At 44.4% G+C, this 21,133-nt stretch overlaps 1 protein-coding gene across 1 annotated transcript; it reads left to right on the plus strand.

Annotated features, from left to right (window-relative positions):
- The first annotated feature begins 1,867 nt into the window (after window positions 1-1,867).
- On the plus strand, window positions 1,868-20,476 carry TNFAIP2 (TNF alpha induced protein 2). The gene is made up of 11 exons (XM_077820527.1): window positions 1,868-2,252; window positions 4,185-4,824; window positions 9,280-9,394; window positions 10,833-10,955; window positions 12,230-12,330; window positions 12,431-12,529; window positions 14,246-14,372; window positions 15,938-16,060; window positions 17,823-17,978; window positions 19,132-19,253; window positions 20,335-20,476. Exons 1-11 carry the CDS (start codon window positions 1,868-1,870, stop codon window positions 20,474-20,476), a joined length of 2,133 nt encoding a protein of 710 aa, XP_077676653.1.
- Window positions 20,477-21,133: the final 657 nt, after the last annotated feature.

Here is a 21,133-nt window from a genome sequence, read left to right on the forward strand (position 1 = left end):
ATGACAATGTCAGTTATCAGAATCAAAACAAAGCCATATTCTTCCAATTGACGTCCCTACACGTCAGTGCTTGTATCAATAGAAGCTGCATGTAGGGGGGTGATTACGCATATATCCAAGTATGTGGCCCTAAATCTTACAGCATAAACTGAAGAAGAGCATTGGGAGGGCTTGATATTGTACGTTCATTTGTTAAGGGTGTGGTCTTAGGCAAATTCTTCCCCCACTTCTAACCATGCAGCTGCCCACTGTTCTGATGCTACAGTTTCACAGCATCACAGATGAAAAGTGGCCAGTCTGCCTATAGCAATGCATTAGCCATAACCTGCATGAGAGCCGAAGAGTGGTGTTGGTGGGCAAGGGCTAGAAACTTAGCATTGGTTTGGGTTGCTGGTTTTTTTTAACTAATTATTTGTATTGCAGTAGTGTCTAGGAGCCCCAGTCAGGGACAAGGAACTTATTGTGCTAGGTGCTATACAAAAAGTTGATGGCTTTGGTGCCTCATTCACCAGAGAATGCTTCCTACTCACTGGTAGGGAGTGGATTTTTCAAATACTGGATATTTTACAGTACCAGACATTGCAGTGCTGATTCCAGTACCACTGGAAATTCCTATATGGTTAGGGACCTGCCTATCTCAAGAAACTCCCCCTTTTCCCTGCCATAGGAGGATTCTCTCACTGTAGAAAATCCAAGTTGAATTTGCTTCCCATGCTATTTCAAGCTAGTGCCTGGAGGTCAGCATTTGTGCTATGTAAGGCCCATCTCTTCTGAGGGGGTGGGAGCTAGAGATTTGGTTTATTTGTGTGGGAATTTGACAACAGCCAAGCTGTATCTTTTCAGAGACTGTCACTGCACCAAGAGGCTTGCTGGAATGGAGGTCTTTTACATTCCAGAATACACTGAAAAGGGACCAAAATAGTCTATAGTGCATCAGTCATTGCAGGGATGGATCCTGCTCTGTTTGGACAGCATAGAGTACAAAGGGACCCTGACTCTGACCGGGGTCTTTGGTATTTAAGGGAGACTAGTAATAAATATTATCCTAATGCGGGAGAATTCATGCCCTGCAGACATTAATATTACTTGATAAGATTTTTTTCCCAGTACGTGCCTGAGTCTCCTATACATTATAAATGGGATTTTCAAAAAGCTCTCAACATTGGCTGAAGTCAGAGAGTTTTACTATTGACTTAATTGGGAGCAAAGTTGAACCTATCCCCGACTTCCCCCAACAAATGCATTTGCACACCTAGCTTGTCTGATTTTTATGATTGTGCTTACAAATCAGGTAACTGCATGTGCAAGCTGCCAGTGGCAACTGGTGTGTACCATCAAGGACAGATGTGCATGCATTTCTTTCTTCATAGAGATTAGAAGCAGGCCCAGATTAGGTGCAGGACTGGGCCCCAGGTGCCCCTATATTACAGACTGTGTGTACTAACCTCACTGAGTTCCTTGTTTCCACTACACTCTGGTGGAAAGACATGTACTTATGTATTTATACAGACTCCTGAAAATTTCCAATAAAGACAGCTCTGAATCATTGCTTTCAGGTTCCACAGGAATAAATCCACCCACTTCGGTGTTATTAATGTCAACAAAGGTGTTGTCTTGGGCCCTATCTAATGTTCTGCAGATTGCCTGCTTCAATGCTCCCCCGACTGGCGCATTCTTGGGCCACGTGCTCTAACTCTCTCAGTGCAGTCCACACATGTTTAACAGCAGATTACAGTAGCAATTTTCATTTAGGGGAATAGGCCTTAACTTTGTGTCACTGACGTGTTTGTTTGTTTGTTTGTTTGTTTTTTATGCAAGCATTTGGGCCTGACAACTCCTTACTCTAATTTACAGGCTTAAAAAAAAGATGATAAAAATGATGCACTTTTTCAACAGCAGTCCTTTTGGGATGGATAAGATTTCTAAGGACTGCGTCACTGGAGTAAAGCTGCCTGGAAAACCTTCCACATCATCAGAATCCGAACCAGATATTGTGTCTATTGAATCAGCTGTGGAAGAGACCCAGCCAAAAGATCAGATGAAAACTGAAAGCCAAGGACAAGATTCTGCTCTCGGAGACTCACATGAACCTTCCACTGAAGCCAATGAGAGCTGTCCTCATTCATCTGAGTGCAGAGATAGTCCCAAAAAGAAAAAGAAGGGAATAAAGGGAAAACTAAAAGATGCCTTTTCCAATTTTTGGGGTGGTCAGAAGATAGAGAATCTAATAGAAAACGATGGAGCATTGACAGGTACAGTATGCCAGTTCTATCTACATATATGGCCACCCCACATCATTAGTGTATTTTATCCGTACAGTGCCCCTCAGGGGTGGGGAAGTATTATCCCCTTTTTACAGGTGAGGAATGGAGGCATAGGTCAGATTAAGTGACTTCCACTAGATTTCCTGTGAAGTCTGTGGTTGAGGCAGGAATTGGACCATGGTCTCCCAAATCCACTAGACTATCCCTTCCTCCTTTTAAGCAATTAGTGTTGGGTAGTCTATCTCCAATGTAAATGTCCAACCCTGGTACAGATAACAAACAGGCTTGGCAAAATATGTGTGCGTCTGACCACCAGGATATATGTCTGGAGGCCAAGCAGGTAGGCTGGCCATTCTAGCATCCATACAGCCTCGAGGCTAGCTGGAAACCACCTGTTGTCAGCTGTTACTGGAAGCCACACCATCCCCAAAGCCAGGCTTCTGTAATGGATGTTGTAGCACTGGACAATGATGATTGACCTTTACTGGGAGGGGTATTCTAACATAGCGGCCTCTCCTGTTCAGAGTATAGTGCTTGAAGGAGGATTGGACACTTTGATGCTTACCTACTAGCACCAAGTATTTATATTCTCAGGGTTTGTCTATATGAACACTTAATTTGTGGTGAGCTGGGGTGTAAATCTACCCCACACTAGCCTGCCATGTATGAAATGTCTGTCTGTGTGGACCTTGCTAGTGTGCACTGTAAATTCCTTAATGCACATGCATTTTGACTTACCCCGCTTTGAAACGAGTGTCAATTCAAGCACATCCTGGAATTTTTAGTGTGCAGCAGCAGGGTGCACATGGACACTTAGTGCGCAGCAGCAGGAGAGATTTATACCTCAGCTTGCTGCACGCTCAGTGTTCTTGCAGACCAGCCTCAGGCATGGCATGGGATGAAAAATCAGTTTTCCCTGCGGTTTTTTGTTCTAGTGTCTGGCTCTTGGTACAACAGCGAGTACTAACAGCTGGACACTAGATTCTGTGTACTTGCCAACTGTTTCTATCATTCTGATCCACAATCCTAATGGAAATCTAAGTTCAGGAGCAACAACAGTTTGAATTTTTCTCTAATATGGGGACTTCATGTGCCAGGTTTTTTAGTTACTGTTGTATTCTGTTTGCTTATACTTGTTCTTCAAATGTCTTAGTATGCCCGTGATCCATGTGTCAAATTCCCAGTGACATCACTGGGTGTGACATGACTGGAATGAGCAGATTGCCTTCACTATTGGTCAGGGGTACTATTAATGGCCTTTGAATGATTTGTAGTCTTTCTGGTGACTAAGGTTTTGACATTTGTTCCCTCCAAAGTGATCTTTGAGGAGCAAGCAGACACGGGTGAGACCTGAGGATGTATTGTCTCGTTTCCACTCCTCCCCATCCCTTACACACACACACACACACACACACACACACACACACTTTACAATAAAGAGCACAACTGGCTGAGCTTTTGGTGTGTCTGCATACACTTTCCCGTAATCGTCAGTGTTCCTGCTTTTAAGATGCAGGTACTGCTCAGTTTAGTAGCCTGGATCTTTTCTACTGCTAGATGGATGGCAGAGGGTAAAAAAAACTTCAAAACTCAACTGGGATATCTATATCTCTCTATCTATAAGCCCTTAGTAGAACCTCTAGTATTTTAGCATAAAACAGTTGGCAGCACATCCAACCCCTGGATTTGTAATACGTTGGCACAGCCTGAGTCACAGTCATGTCTTGCGAGAGAGATGGCAGGAATATTCAGAGATCTCTAAAAGTCACCTGAATGACGCTTTGCAGTGAAGTCTAAGAATCTGCATTAAAAGGGCTGTATAACTGAATGCACTGTAGTATTGTGGGGCCATTTTTGTAAAGAAGATGGGAGCCTCTGTCATAAAGCATTTGGGTACAAAAATTGTTCTTCTTTTGACAGCTGAACAAATCAGAGAGCACCTTGAAAGTGACCATTTCTTCGATGCCACACAACAGCTGATTGCTCTGGAGTGGGCCCTCTACAGCAACTTAAGTGGCAAGAGTGAAGAGGAATTGTCAAGGGAGCAAAGCGAAGTGGAATCACTCTATGAACTACTGAGGTGTAAAGTCTTCAGCATCATAAAGAATTCGATCATCCTAGCACCAGCTAATCCAAAGTTACTACGGCATGCTGTGTACGCAATAGAAGAGCAGGAGGTGGAGGATGAGAAATACAAGTCAGAGAAGCCACCTGACAAGATCATGAGTTACAGACCCAGAAAATGGAGGGAGGTTTGGATGGACACAGTGAAGCAGTCTGTAGCTGATCGTATGAAAGACATCCAGCGCACTAGCTGTGCTGAGAACCTGTCTACAACTGCTCATTGCCTCCTGCACATGGGAAGGACAATGAAAGAGGATATGACAACAGTGGTGGAATACATTAAACAACATTACCATGCGCAGTTTAACGTGTGCAGCACATATGCAGAATGTTACCACAGCTATTTCTCTTCTCAGCTGCAGCAGATTGCTGACTTTGAACTGGGAGATAAGGACACATATCTCCTCCTCACTTGGGTGCAGAACCTTTATCCAAAGTAAGTGGTGATTATATCTATATGTTTCTCACTAGAGTTGACTGATCTGCATTCATGTATTCCCAGATCATACATGGATGGGGCCTATCATCACTTAGTCCATTATCTTTGGTGGTTTTGCCAATAGCAGATTTTGGATAGTAGATTCCAAAACTAGTCAGTAAAGGTGATTTCTCTCTCTGGACGTTTAGAGATGGTGTCTGAGCAAAGTGCATCCTAATAAGAGAACACTTAGGCTTGGTTTAAACTTAAAAGTTATGTCAACACAGCTGAATCTGACAGGGGTGTGAAAAAACCACACTCCTCACCAACATAGCTATGCTGACAAAACCCCTATGTAGATTGAGCTATGTTGACAGAAGATGGCTTCTGTCGAGGCAGCGAACATTGTGCAGGGAGGTGGTATTCCTATACCAACCGAAAAAGTCCTTTAATCCGTGTAGGCTGGGTATACATGAGAGGGCTTTGCTGACACAGGCTGCATGGTGTAGACATAGCCATAGAATAGGGGATATTTATGGCAAAATCCTTCCCTTGCTGTAAGCAGGCACACGGGGAAGTGGGTATGTCTTAGGAATCCATCTGAAGGTGTATGAGCCATCCTGCCAGCGCAGGATGGGCAACGGCAGCTGGGAGACACTCTACAGCATAATTTACTGCTGGTCCCAGAAAGGAGCAGGGTTCACCCACCTCTAGAGCAGGCTCCATGTTGCAGCATGTGTACAAGACACCTAGGGGTTACATCACACCCCATGCTAGCAGACCGTACTGCTCTGCAGGCTAGTGAGAACTGGCAGGTGGGCCCTCTCCTAGTGCCTTGTGGCAAGTGCTGCCATATGGATGTGTGCACCCTCACGTGCCCCCATCAGTCACACCCGCATGGCCCAGGGCAGGAGTTTGCCTGCAGTGATTAGCAATATACAGCATCAAGTACAATTTTTACAGTATCCAATTCAGAGAGTAATTTTGAAACTCAAACACCTCTTGGGTATCTTGACAGCCATGCCAGGTTATACACTGTAACTTAACAGCCTGCAGGTCGCAGAAGATGCCTCTCTGTCTATGCTCTGTAGTGGATCATTTGCCACCATGTACAGTTACACTTTAACACCATGCTCCTGTGCACTGAGTCATGCCAATTACACTCCATTGCTCTTCAGCCGATTCAGCGGGCGTCTAAGTAGTCAGGGAGTCCCCTCACCTGTCCCTGTGGCTTAAATACATAGGATGGTATTTCCCAGGTCTTGTACTGTGTGGTCCTTGGGCCTGATGCTCCACTGATGTAAATCAGCATAGCTCTGTTGGCTCCAACGATGCCCACATATTTATGTGTAAGTTGGCTTCGCTCCACTGATGTCAAGTACATGGCTGATTTTTGGAATCAATGGTGCTATGCTGATTTACCCCAGCTGAGGACCTGGCCTGAAATCAACACCTGCCGTTTATTCTAATCCCGTGGGGAGGATTTTTCACTTCCCCTCAGAGTGCCACAACAGCAATCTTTCAGCCCAGTGGGGCTGGAAGGGGTCAAGTCCATTGCTGCCACTCTTTAATCAAATAGCTCACTGCATCCAAAAGCCTGGGAAGGCTCCCTGTCCTGATCACCCCTCCAGCTGTGCGACTGAACTCTTCCAGATTCTCCTTCTCCAGCCCAGTCACCTCCTCCTGGGGCAGTGAAGGACCTCTTTTCCTTGTGTCCCTCATTCAACTGCAGGCCTGTGCTCCTGAGAAACACTATGTGAAGTCATCTGGGAGGGTGGAGTATGTTGCTTAGGCATTACCTACAATCCCTGTGTACCTCCAGAGGGTATGTCTACACCGCAGCTGGGAGGTGTAATACACAGCTCGGGTAGACATACATGGGCTAGCTCTGCTTGAACGAGCACCTAAAAGTAGCAGTGTGGCCGCAGCAGTGTGGGCAGTGGCTCAGATTAGCCACCTGAGTACAAGCCCACCCGGCCCCGGGGGTACAGCGCAGGAGCCCATGCCACTGTTTGTGCCACCCTGGCCCCCGTGCTATTTTTAGCATACTAGCTTGAACAGCTTGTGCATGTGTGTTTAGCCACACTGGGAATCGCATCACCCAGCTACTTTGTAGACACTCCCTGAGTTAGGAGGGCAAGGACTGGAACCCAAGTCCAGCAGAGCATTAGCCAAAGGACTGTTATCAGGTCAAACCACCCCATGTTTTGTAAAACTGAACTCCTCTATAGCATTAGACAAACCAGTTGCTCTGCTGTTAGATATGTTTTGTGAAGAAGTCTTGTTTCTTATCACAAACTGTAAATACAAAAGCTGTGTTACTTTATTTTAAAACCCAAAAGTCTTTTCTTCCTAAGTGCTGCTTTGCTGTAAGATGATTGAATTGAGGTTGATTTTAGAATTTTTCCAAAAGCACTGCTGCACTCGGGCTCGAAATGTTGATAGGCTAGCCACGTTTTAACTACTTTCATAAGGTGCAACGTGTGATTAAATTGGTATTGCTAAATATGGATGAGACACTTTGCAGACACCTTCCCTAAGACTGCAGAGACGGTCAGTGTTTCACGTCCAGCCTAACCTACTTCCCATGTTAAACACACCAACCGTGCAGTGGGGGAGGGTACACTGCGCAAGGCGCTTACCTACCACTGGTAAATGAGGATATGTGATGTCCCTGGGCATTTCATAGAACACCACAGGATATGTTCACCAGGGATGAATTTACCCCAGTGGGTTGAAATTCTAAAAGCAAGTCCGTTTTTCCATACACAAAACCCTCACCGTGTCCTATCACTGAGTGACTTTTTATTTGAATATATGGAGATGTAAACCAGATGACTGTAGATTTCCTCTGTGAAAGATTCTCCTCAAACCATGCCTCTCACCTAACAGCCTGAGTGAAACGTAGTGGTCACCTTTAGCAGAGGGCAGGCTTCTGGGCCCAGAGCCTGAGCTGATTCTAAGGAGTGCTCCGTGCAGCTGAGGAAAAGGAAGATGTAGACAGTTGGCCTTAAAGTCATCATTGTGCCTCCCCTCCCACCCATGATTCTGGACACTGGTTGCTCCCCTCACAAAAGAGGTTTAAGTTAGTTGCCTATGGCCCCAAGGGGCCATTTCACCTGTCAGGGAACAGCAGAGTGGAGAGAATCCTTGGCCAGGCCTCCTGCAGCAGGCAATAGGAGATGCAGCAGCACGGGGAACCACAACAGTGATTCATGTTGCCTCGGGTTCCCCTTGCACTGGGTGAACCCTCCTGCAGCTGGCTACACAAGTTTTAAGGCAACTTTGCAACAGGGAAGCAGCACAGCTCTGATCCCTAGACGTTTAAAGGTGCAGCACACAGGGGGGGAAAAGAACAAACCATGCAAGCCTCCCTCAGCATATTGCATTCAGAAAAGTTCTGGCATAAGCCAAAATACGTGGCTTTGTTTTGAAAACCGATTGGGTGGTTTCAGGAGTAATTTGGGGAGGGGAGAATCAGACAATGTTGTTTCAGTGCTCCAAACCACTGGATTAGGGTAGTTATCTAGAACACTGGCTATTTTCTTATACAAATGCCCTATGAAGGATAAACCGTAGAACTGAGTGTACGTTTTTGACAACTTTTTTCAACAAAAAATGCAGGTTCTGCACCTTGGTCATCTTCCCCACTCAGCTGTGCCTGACACAGCACTACTGCTGCTAAAGATCTGGCAACAAGTTTCTGAAGTTGTAGAAAAGCAGCCCATGGATTGTTGCTAGTAGTACAATGTGGTATTTGTGAAGTGATGGTTCATCTATAAATGTGGACATTGGGTAAATCACTAACATTACTCCCTGCAGTTCAAAAGGGTAACGCCAAATTTGCAAAACCTGCCCTAAGTGTAAGCCTCCTTTGAGGCTGATGGAGTCATTCCACATTGACGCCAGGGTAGCAGCCTATTTCTGCCTCCATGTCAAGCCATCAGTCCTCCCTTCAATAGGTATTTCACAGAAAGAATAATAGCAGGATATGAGACACCAAAAGCCAATCTTTTAGAGATTGAAATTTTAAAAACAACTGCTTGTCCAACATTACTTAATCACTAAAACCCAGTGTCCCATCAGATAATTCAGCTATTGAAGGAGGAAGGGTTGCTTTTATTTTCACTGCTTTGAATTCTCCCTTTCCCACTAGACCTCAACTGCTGGCACAAAACTCAACTCCTGGTTCCATTTAGGCTAGAACACTTCTGCACTGTTTGAATTCCCACAGCAAGCTGTGCCAGTGTCCGTTATTGTTTAGTGGCACGAACAAACTATAACTGGAAACTTGGGCTACAAAGCCTGGGCGCTGCCTCCTTTCCTCCAAGGCCTGCCTGCGTTTAACGGCAACACATTTTTACATCTGGTTTTCACTGTTTTCTTTAGCAATGTTAGATTTATGTAAACCAACTGTCTTTAATTACACTGATTCTACGAAATGTGGTTGTTTGTTTGGCTTTTTCATTCCAGTGACATAAGAAAAAATTCCATTTTAGTGAAAGAGTTGGATGAAGCCAAACTGGGGAGCCTTTTGCCACCCAAAATGATCAAACAGCTTGAAGCTACATACTTGTATAATGAAGCGGTGAGAGTCTGTTCATTCCTTTCTTACCTTTATTTCTGTGACACACCTTAGTGAAGCTTTATTTTGTCCAGGGCACAGTTACTGTGCATTGCTCTGCTCTCTGCATCATTTTACATACCTTTCAAGATCAGACATGTTAGCTCAACCTCGCTAAGCGGGTGGGAAATGAATCATGTTCTCTCTTGCACAAAGACCTACATAACAAAATGCTGTTGTCTTCATGTTCAACCCAGTCTACGAGCCTTGGGGGCTGCATGGCTATTTACAAGGTAAAGCAATTATCCTAGCTCTGAAAGCCTTACCATAAGAGGGAATAAACAGTCAAAGATTTTTTTGGACCCAGTTTTAAGTAAAGCATGGAGAGAGGGCTCAGTTCTCCTCTCCTAGCCACATATGTCCAGTGTAGCTCTAGTGGCATTACTCCTGACTTATGTGCTGTTCTCAGAGGAGACTCGTACCCACAGCATTTGTGAAAGCAGGTTGGGTGCATGCAAAGGTGTGCAACTGTGCAGACCTGCTTTTTGAAAACCTGGCCCTTAACTGTACTGAAGAATCTTTGCAGAAATGGCAGAGAGGCTGTTATTCTTAGGTTGTCCCCCCGCCCTCCCAAAAGACCTCAAATGGTGACCATTCTAGTAATCACAGTGCTTAGAACCTTTTGATCAGTCAAAAACATCAGGCTAGAATTCCTGGAGACTTGTAAGTAGAAAGGAAGTTCAGTCTGGAGTTCCAGTCTATAATCCCTTCCAGATGTGAGCTGGGACAGGCAAGTTGTTGAGCAAACAGAATGCAGCAGTAGCCTCTCAGTGCTAATTACTGTATGCACTGTGTGGCTCTGCAGTTATCCATGTCAGGAGCAGGAAGGGTCAGCGCTGAGAAGCAGCCACTATATGCAGCATGCTTCTCCTCCCAAACTGGCAGCTAGTCAGGTGCAGATGTACCCAGAAGACTGTGCTGCTTTTTGTAGCATTAACTTCTGCACTCTGGGTGGTAGAGGAGCCATGAGGGAGACTGAGCAGGACCCACAGCTCTGGAGCTTCCATTTCCCATTCCCCCGGGAATTGGGGGCAATATCCTGTACACCCTCCAAGCCTCTCCCTGACGAAACATTAATTGGAAACACTGCAATAAGCTTCACGTTCCAGAGTTCTTGGATGCCCTCCCCTGAGCTAAGCACAGGAGGGTACAATATAGTCTTGAATAAAGACGGCAGGATTGGGCCTTATGGGTATAGGGTTTTTACATGGTACCGTCTGAGAGACTCGTGTAACTGGCAGAGAGTAGAGTTTCAAGTTCCTAGCAGGATTTGATGTAAAATTCCATTAGGCCAGACAAATTACATGACTGACCAGTAAAATGTAGCCCACGAACTGTGAGCACTAAAAACCATGTACATGGGCTGTGGTAAATGTTGTTTCTTTTCCTTCATTCTGTCAAGGCTTCTGTCAAGAACTGGCTGGCCAAGAGTTTAGAAATGGAAGTAAAGAGGTGGATAGAAGAGAAAGAACCGGAAAAACTGGATGGACGTTTTCATAGTGAATTAGCCATAGATGTCATCCAGGTAACAGAAATGCACTGAAGTGCATTGTTTTACTTGATCCAGGATATATTTAAAATTAAATAACTGTCATGAAGGTATTAGGATTTGAAACTAAGTACAATCCAGTCAAGAAGCTCTAGATATCCAAATAAAGGGAAGACCATGTAATCCTATGGAAAAAATCTCTCTAGGTATTTATGACATCATTATAGTATCTCTGCACGTCCTAACTATCAATAGATTTTTATCCTCAATACCCCTGTGAGGTAGGGAAGTGCTGTTATCCCCATTTGACAGATGGGGACTGGAGGTACAGGGAGACTAAGTGAGTTGCCCAAGGTCTCACAGGGAGGCTATACCAGAGCAGGGAATTGAACCCAGCTCTCCCACAGCCCAGACCAATGTCCTATCCACTAGGCTTGCCTCAGTAAGAGGCTGTGGGTTGATTGCATGGGTGGTTATCCATTAGGGACTAGCAGGTCCCTCTGCTCTGCAGTCCTGGGAAACTCCTCTTCCCCACACCTCAAACATGTTGAGGGGGAAAATCCTGCCGTTGTTTGACATGACAAAAGGGAATGCATGTGTGTAACCAAAACTGAACCAGTAGGACCTCTTGTACACAAATGAGCAAAATAGCAGTTATTTGTTGAGGAACTTGGCTGAGTTTCAGGTTGTGTTAGACAAATCGACTCTTGTCCTTCATCTTTTCTTGGGTAGGACTCTCTCCCCTTTCTCCCCCCCCCGGAGATGATTAGAAGATATTTTTCAAAAAGTGTGTGTGTGTGTGTATTATATATATATATATATAATATCATTTGACACTCTGTTCACACTTTTTCTTCCTCTGAATTGCTATTTAGTGTCTCCTTCCTCTTCATCTATGTTTTTGATTGAAATCAGAGGGTGCAAATATTGCATTATTGTCCAAAATAAGTACAGTTCCATTGCTTATTCCTAGGACTGGCAGTGTGGTCCAGCAGCTAGGACCCTGTGCTGGGACTCAGGAGAGACCAGCATTCTGTTCCAAGCTCTGTTGTGTGACTTTGGACAAGTCACGGCACCTCTCCCACTTCTCCACCATCTTTAGTTATAGGCAGCTAAAGCAGGCAGCTGCCACTGGCTCTTGCTTTGTGTTTGTGCAGTGCCTATCGCATTGAGAACTAATCTCTTCTAACACCAATGACTAATAAGAAATCCGCATCAGCCACCTTAGCAACTCTCCTGTGGGTTGTTTTTGGCGGGAGAGGGTTGTTGTAGAAGTTTGAAGTTGACCAATGTTCAATTTTATGTCTTAGACTATTCATGGAGGACAAAAGCGAGCTGCAGAAATTACACCTGAACTGGGCAACCAACTGTCCATCGTACTGTTGGTGGAGCTGTCAACATTTTTGAAAAGGTACAATAAGCTGTTGCAGGATACAGCTTTCTAAGCGCAAGAGTGACATCCAGTTGCAAAGTTACTGATCATGATTTCTTCTTTCAATCTCTCCCTTTAGCTACAAGAAAGCCTTAGAAGAATTTAAAGAGAAAAACAAGCAGCATGGCTATTTCAAGGCTATGATAATTGCAAATATTAACAACTGCATGAATTTTAGGTAAGAGTCACAATGAAAATGCTTAACTTGTTGCTTTGTAATCAATCCGGGTGACTGTAGCTTTTGGAGATAAAGAGCATTACAGCAGCAAACACACTGAAACCTTTAATTGTATTTAATATTTATATACAGATTTAGAGAGAGAGAAGCTACAGTGCAACTTCCAGTAGCTAATATCCAAAATGCTTAATCAAATATTTACATTATATACTTGTTACCCTAATTATTTAGCTAGTGTAAATTAGCATTGCTCCAGGGAACTCATTCGTGTGTCATTTTGGAGCAGCTGAGAACCCCACCCAAAGATTTTCGGCTCATAAAATAGTCCTATTATTCCAGATTTCAAATGTTCCTACTGAGTGCAAATTCTGACAACATAGGGGTCATGGAATCAGAATACCAGGGTTTCATTCTTTGTTCTTACACTGATTGATCATGGACAAGTCATGAGTCTCCAAGTACCCATCTGTAGAACAGATATGCACTTGGGTTAAAAGAAAAGTGCCATTTGATTATTTAGGAACAAGCAGTTTCATGCTATTAGGACAGTTTCCACAACTGCATTTTCCTTTATCCAAGCTGTGCATCATTAAATATTTTGCTACAAAACTAAGGTACCTTCTGGCTCTCCTAACAGAGTGGAGATATTATCTGTTATTTTCATGAAATAACTGAAAAACAATAGACTGAATCCTGCGTGAGAAGTCAGAGCCTGAGTCAAACTGTTCAAAAGGCATAAGGACATAGGTGCCGAGTTTCTATTCTGCTGGGGGATGCTGCCCCTGGCTCCGCCCAGGCCCTGCCCCCACTCCACTCCTTCCACCAATGCCCCACCCCTGCCCTGCCTCTTCCCACCCAGTTCTGCCCCCTCCGCAAGCGCACTGCATCCTGGCTCCTCTCCCCTCCCCGCCAGTATCTCCCAACGCCACAAAACAGCTGATCTGTGGCAGGTGGGAGGTGCTGATCTGTGGAGCTGCAGGTGGATGGGAGGCGCTGGGGGAAGGAGAGGTGTCGATGGGGGGGCTGCCAGTGAGTGCTAAGCCCTCACCATTTTTTCCCCCATGGGTGCTCCAGCCCCAGAGCATCCATGGAATCGGCACCTATACACAAGGCTGAGGAACTGAATCCTACGGCCCAGCCTGTAGTAGCCAGTGTCCACCAGGGCCACAGGAAGGAGCATCAGATATTGCCTGTTGCCACTCATTTCATGAGGGTTTGAGTCCATGTATCTGCACTGTGTGCCCCTGCTACAGCTCAGCTCACCGACAACTTCATTCCTGCACTCCTATGCCAAGAACTGCCATCAAGCTGGCAAGGAGGTATGGAGTTCCTGCAGTGGCCAAGTCCCATGTAGCAGGGGATGTCATTTCCACTGCAGTTTGGCCTTTACGTGGGGCAATGGCAGGGCTTGTTGAATCTGCCCTTTTGCCATCCACATATGCAGTGATAATTTACATACACATCCAATAATAGAACAATTGCCAGACAGACAAATTAAAAAGTCATAGTCATGTAATCAGTATCCCTCCCACTAACACTGACCATCACTTCTACTCTAAAACATAGAAGCCACTCAGAATTCTAGTTTACTTTTTGGGTAATGACAAAAACTTGATGTCCTGGTGCTAAGTTGCATTTACGGACCTATTAACATCTGCTTCTCCCACTAGCGTTCCTCTTTTTGTGTAACGAATCTCTTCCTGCATCTTGTTTCAGAGACCACACGGAGAAAACCACGACATCAGCACAAGACAGCACCAGATTGAAAATACTTGCTACGCTTCGTGAAATAGAGAACAGTGGCTATGATGAACTGCTTCAAGATTTGTTTCTGGAGTTAAAGGTAACCTGCGTGAAGTACATGAATAAATACCAATTTATTTGAGCATGAGCTTTCGTGAGCTACAGCTCACTTCATCAGATGCATTCCGTGGAAACTGCAGCAGACTTTATATATACACAGAGAATTCTCTGTGTGTATATATAAAGTCTGCTGCAGTTTCCACGGAATGCATCTGATGAAGTGAGCTGTAGCTCACGAAAGCTCATGCTCAAATAAATTGGTTAGTCTCTAAGGTGCCACAAGTACTCCTTTTCTTTTTGCGAATACAGACTAACACGGCTGTTACTCTGAAACCTGTCATCATGAATAAATACCAAGCATCTAGGGATGTAATTGTCTCCTATGAAATAGTCCTGTAGAGGAAAAGTCTAATATGGTACTGATTTGATTTGGGACAAAAAAGTAGGGTCAACATAATTTTCCCAGAATACTTTTTTTGGGAGGGAGGGAGGGGTGTGAAACACACGGCAACCCAGTATTCCAGGGTTTGTACTGCACATCAGAGTATCTGAGCACATTACTTCGCTGAGGTCGTCATCATCATGCTGTCTTTATCAAAGCAATGAATACACACTCCAGGTTGGTTGATTTAACTGAATGGGAAGTTTACAGTCTAAAGAAAAATCTGAGCTTTTCTCAGCTATTAGAGGGGGTCCACAACTGATCACGCCCAAACTTGGGAAGAGATCAGAGCCAGATCTGAACTTCAAGTCTCAGCCCCCACCTTCATTATTTAAAACTCAGTTGGTTCCCAGTGTTTTAGTTCTCAATCCCGAAAACAAATGTAACTTAACGAGCCTGAGTACTGTAGTCCCATTGAACTAACGGGACTCCTCACATGTGCAACATTACTTACATACTTGTCTGCAGCAGCAGGGCCTTTTCCTGTAAATTCCTGGGGATAGGACACATATCTAAAGATGATCTGTGAAGCATTTAAAATTGGACTTATTCACTTTTTGGCTTCTGGGCTCTTCCTTTCTTTGAAATAAAAGGCTTTTCTCCACTTCTTGTTTCTAATTAAAGAAACATCAGGATTGTCAAATCTCATCTTCCCTGCTTTTCCTCGAGGACCTCTTGGGAGGTCTCAGGGATGTTCATTGTGAACTCAAACCTTAACTGAGAGGACCAAGGAGGGTGGACTCTTAAGGAAGACAACCTCTCTCCAGTGTCATTATTGGGGTTTTTTTTGGTAAATATCTATTTAACTTCCAACAAAATACAATTTCTGATTAAAATCTCTTCCCTCAACTTTCATTCCCTTGGAACTCAATGCCATCAGTCCTTGTCAGTCATCATAGAGTAGACAAGATGCAAAATTCTAATTTAAGAAATGGAAACAGAAAGATTGTTTTTAATTTAAGCCCTTTAGGGCCTCTATCCTGTTCATCAGAAGGAAGCAAAGAAGGGCACAAGTCCCATTCACCTCTTCTCCTTTAGCAGGCCATCTTTAATTTCTCTGTACAGCACCATGCACACCTGTTGTATAAGATGTTAAATCTCTACGTACATATTTGCATTTAGACTTTGCTTTGCAGAAGCTGAACAGCATGTTTTTTCCTCAGCCTATTTTTAGAAAGTTCACACAAAGTAAATGGCTTTCGTGCAGTGAAACGATGGATGAAATCATTCAGGTCACCAGCAACCACCTTTCAGAATTCAAGACTCTCCTCAACCCCTTTTACCAGGTAAGGTCAAAGGGAGACATTGAAAGAATTCTAGGAAATCCAAGCTTGGCTTGTCAACTAGGGACCATTGTGATGCTCAGCTATATGGACTCACTTCGGTTTGGCAAGGGGACTGGGTGGGCATGTTGGCAAGTGCCAGCTTAACCCCATTTAAACTGGAGAGTTTTCACAATTGCGAATCCCACCCCCAAGGAGGGATTTCCATTACTGTGCAGATTACCTAAATCATGCCAACTCCTATCCATCAAAGCCAGATTCACGTAGCTCCTTCTTACCCTGGTTTCTTCAGCATGATGGCCAAACACATTAGAGAGGCTTCAGTGTTCAGACAGCTCTTCAGAATAAGGCCTTGTCTACACCAAGGATCTTGGCTGTTGGTCCTCCAGCCCCAGCATGGCTGCACATGTGCAAATTAGTTTAGAGTGGCTTTGATAATCCTAAGTATTTGCAGGGGTGATTGCAACAGGAGCCAATCTCAAGAACAGGCCAGGTCTAGATGCTGTGATTTGCAGTGCAAGCTTCTATCCTCAGCCACATCCAAGGCAATTTTAAGTGTCCAAGTCCATATTTCTTGTGGTTATACAGCAAGCCTCAAATAGGACTATGTACAGTTTTCTGCTTTTGTCTCACTAATATCTGAACAAATTCAGTAATATATGTAATCAAATAGGGGACCAGGAGGAGTTGAGGCATATTCCTGTTTCCCTACGATATTTCTACCTCTCATGCTTCATTTTTCAAGCATCACTCATTGCCAATAGGAAATCCCCATTCTGGGAAAGAGTCAATTCCCAGACATCATTGGCTTTGCTTACGAGGGGCTGGGAGGGTTTGTGCACTGGGTAGAACAGGACTCTAGACCAGCCAGTAATAGGGAGGTGAGTGAGTACTTCGGAACTAATGAGACTCCAGCATGGCTGTCCAGGTGTAACTGAGGGTGGGAATTTGGCACACCATGTTTTAGCATCGGGACCATATTGCCTTCAATCCACATGTACAAACAGGGGCTTAACGCTGTTCAAAGGTGTCCCAAACAAAAATTCGCAACAGACCCCACCCTTTCCCAAGTTCACCTATGCTAAAAATTCAAAACAGATCCCACCCTTTCCCTGAGTTCCCTTATGCTAGCCCAGGCCATCCTCTCGTCCTGTGGTGAATGTCACCTCCATTCCCTTTCTTTCCTCCCCTAACTCATCCAGTTCCAAGACTGCTCTTGACTGTTCCTTGATGGCTGGCCTTAGAAAGAGGCTGCACATCTGCAAGTCCTCTGGGTGAGTGGGCAGGAGCTGTTACCTTCTCTAGGTGTTCGCCTCCTGCATCAGCTCCACCAGGGACAACTGTAGAACTTGGGACTGGGAGCAACTGAAAAGAAATTCCCCAAGGTTGTCCTCTCTGTGACAACAGTGGGAGCAAGTCTGTTAGAGGTGAGGGAGGATTGTCCCTCTGTTGCTACTCTTTGGAACCATCTGAGTCTCTATTCCCTGCCCATTCCTCCTGTCAAGTCAAAGGCGAGTGCTTGGTGCTTCATTGTAACTCCACTTCTTCCCCAGTTGCAGGGCTCAGCACCTGTGTCCCCACCCCTCACCACCACTGGACTTGGATACACAATAGGAGGGGGCTATGGGGCCCTGTATATAAGTGCCATTGAGATAAGGGGCAACTCTATGCCAGATGTCAGACATCTGGCATAATCTGTAGCCCTCGCAGTGGGTTCCATGCATATGATCCTACTGAATTAATTCCCATTTCCCCTCCCCAACAGGGCATTATGGAGAAGATTCATAGTCACTTGGTGAGAGAATACATTGTGAGGCTAATGAAGAAGAAAGTCAGCTTGAAAACCCCAGAACTACAGCAAAACTTGTCAAAACTCATTTCAGCTCATGCCTCCCACTTGCAGAGCTTCTGCAAAGAGAAGGTTAGTGTTGGCTCATCATGTCCACTTTAGAACTTAATCCTATGAACTTCTGAAAGGAGTTTTCTTCAGCCTCTAGGATTAATTCTTCAAATGCTATTTAGTTTTTGCAAGTGGATGTTAGACTGAAGGGGAGTTTTCCGAGACTAGGGGTGGGTCAAGTTGGAATATATGCCTGGGGACTGAAGGTTACACAGTTTACAAGGAGCAGCAAAAGGGCTGCCAAGTACAATGCTGATTTCCCACTTTCTCCTGATTTCATGCAATTGGTTCCTTTCCTGTTATGCTCAGTTTACACAGATTTAAGTTTCTTTATCTAATAGTTCTCTATTGTAATACCAAGGTGCTTCAGTTCTGTGGCATAAATACATACACTGGGTATGTTTTGCATGCAACTTTCCCCTTTATTTCCCTGGACTCTGTTGCTTTTAGTCTAGGCTGGGTCTGGAAATGCCAGTATTTGTTTTCAGAACAGTGTATTGGGTAAGGGAATTAATGATCAACTCACACTTGTTTAATCTCAATCCTATCCCTCCTTTCATGGCTCTGCAGTGAACCCAGGTGGCAGGGGTCATGGTGACTATGAAAAGCAGGTGGTGTGGGAGGGAGGTCTAGACTCTTCATAGGTAGGGTTTCCAGCAACTGGAAAGCAGGTCTGCTTCGGGCTTTTTTTTTTCAGGGGAATAAGGGAAGGGGTTTAGCAGATAGTAGAGAAGTCAAAGATCTGTCACACATCCACGGATGCAACATGCATCTGCCACGTAGGTTAGGTCACTGCATATCTCCAAGGGTAACCAGCAGATTAAGTAGCTGAGAAGAAAATCATACTGGGGAGTAGCAGGTAGGCCAGCAGCTAGGGAAGAGTGATCTGAGTACAGCTTAGAGAACAAAAATCTAGCTAAATAAGTTTTTCAAAGTCTGGGCACGGCTAAATCCAGTTTAGAACAATGTCTCTGAAAACTATAGGGCATCATTTCTAATTACTGCTTAGTTCCTTCCTTGATAGCCAACCCAACTGTGTTAGAAACTGGTTTAGCTGGTTTAGCATATTTAAACAGCGTTTCTTGATTATGTCCCCATCCCATGCAGATGAGGTTTTGTATTCCCAATGGACCTGTATTACAGACTGTTTACTCTAGTTACTTTTTTCTAATAGGGGTCTAAGGCCACATGGTTGGATTCTGCACTCCCAAAACTGGCTGAAATAATCATACTTCAGGATTCAAGTGCCATTAAAATAGAAGTTGCTATACTTGCTAATACATACCCAGATATCAGGTAAGAGGTACTGAAGAATATTTGTGAACATTAATAGGAACGTCCACAGTAGTTCCATGAAGATACTTGAGTATTAGATGAAAAGCAGCTAGTTTGTGAGCACCAGCTTTTCTAGATCAGGTTCAAGCACTTCAAGGCCTGCTACAAAGAGAGCAGAGAGTTCATCATCCATGCTGAGTGCCTAGGAACACCACTGTACGTTGGGTAACAACTCCCCTTTTTAGCAAGGTACAGTTCAGAGATCTTGATAGGAGGTATTTTTTTCCCCCTAAATGTTCCTGATCTCTTTTCCAAAAGACAGATCCAAGTTCCATAATTCAGCGGTGCCACCACTGATTTTATAGGTCTGACTAGGTGTCCTCCACTCCACCCTTCAACATGTAATTTTTTGTGACTGTTTGTTTGGCTGGTGACCCATCAGCTGAAATAAGCTGTGTTAAGCAAGACACCATCTAGAATCTACACATTCTGAGCCAGGTATCTGGGGGGGTAGCCGTGTTAGTCTGTATCCACAAAAAACAACAAGGAGTCCTCTGCCACTTTAAAGACTAACAGATTTATTTGGGCATATCTGAAGAAGTGAGGTTTTTACCCACAAAAGCTTATGCCCAAATAAATCTGTTAGTCTTTAAGGTGCCACCAGACTCCTTGCTGATTCTGAGCCAGGTCTCTCCTCTTCGTGTCAGCTGAGGGTGGGGGATGGTGCAGTGGTCAGGGTGCTAGCCTGGGACTTGGGAGACCTGGATTATATTCCCTGCTCTGCCACAGACTTCCTGTGTAACCTTGGGCAAGTCACTTAGCTTCTCCATGTCTCAGTTACGATCTACAGAATTGAGATTGAATTATTTGTATTACCGTAGTACTTAGAAGTCTCACTCATGGAGCAGAACCGCATTTTGCTAGGTGCTGTATAAACACAGAACAAAAAGACAGGCCAGCACTTCCCCTACCACACAGAGGTATTATGAGGATAAGGACAAAGGACATTAAAGACCTTTAGGTGCTCTGATGATGGGGCCACATAAAAACCTAAGATAGTGCCACTCTGTGTATCTAACACTGGATCTTTTCTGTTCCCTAGCAAAAAGCACCTTGCTGCCATCTTGTACATCAAGGGAAACTTGCCAAACAGTGAAGTAAGAAGCATCCTGAGCATCCTGGATATCAGCACAAAGTCCACCACTTCCTGTGAACCACTGTTCTCAGCTATAAGGATTTCCTAGGCTTGATCTCAGCACTCATACTCTATGGGACTATTTGCTAAACTAGTAAAAGTCACAGCATGGGGCCAGATTCAGCAGGCCTCATGCATGGGCCACGCAGCTAACCAGTACATCAGCATTTCTCTGCTGAAGTCCTTTTTTGTCATTGTAAGATTGACTCCCCTGTGGGAAGAGATTTGCTCTGTGCTTAGCTACAAAGGGATGGAATCTGATAGAGGGGTTGTGGCCTAGTTCTCTGAACAGCAAACAGAGCTCTCAAATCAGACACTGACTCCCTCTGAGGTCTCAGGCATATCCCACTATGCCTCAGTTTCCCCCTGGGTACAGTAGTACTCCACTCACTTCCCAGGAGCATTGCAAGTATTACCTAGCTAACTAATTATTTAGATAAGATCTATAAAGCATGGCTTGTCCTCTGTGGAGGAAGAGGCTCTTTACATTTCATTTTTTTCTTCCAAAAGCTTAGCAAAGTGATTGGGAAAAAAATAATTTCAGAGCATGCTCAGTAGACATCTGCTAGGTTTTCTTTTTAATCAGAGGCTACGAAGCTGCATTTTCTATTAGATCAGTAAGATGTGGTGAAGGGGTCAGGAAGGAACAAAGTCTGTCCTCAGGCTAGCTTGCAGGAACAGTTTGGATAAGGAAAGTTTTAAAGGG

The sequence above is a fragment of the Eretmochelys imbricata genome, chromosome 6, assembly GCF_965152235.1.
Source record: "Eretmochelys imbricata isolate rEreImb1 chromosome 6, rEreImb1.hap1, whole genome shotgun sequence".
NCBI lineage: Eukaryota > Metazoa > Chordata > Testudines > Cheloniidae > Eretmochelys > Eretmochelys imbricata.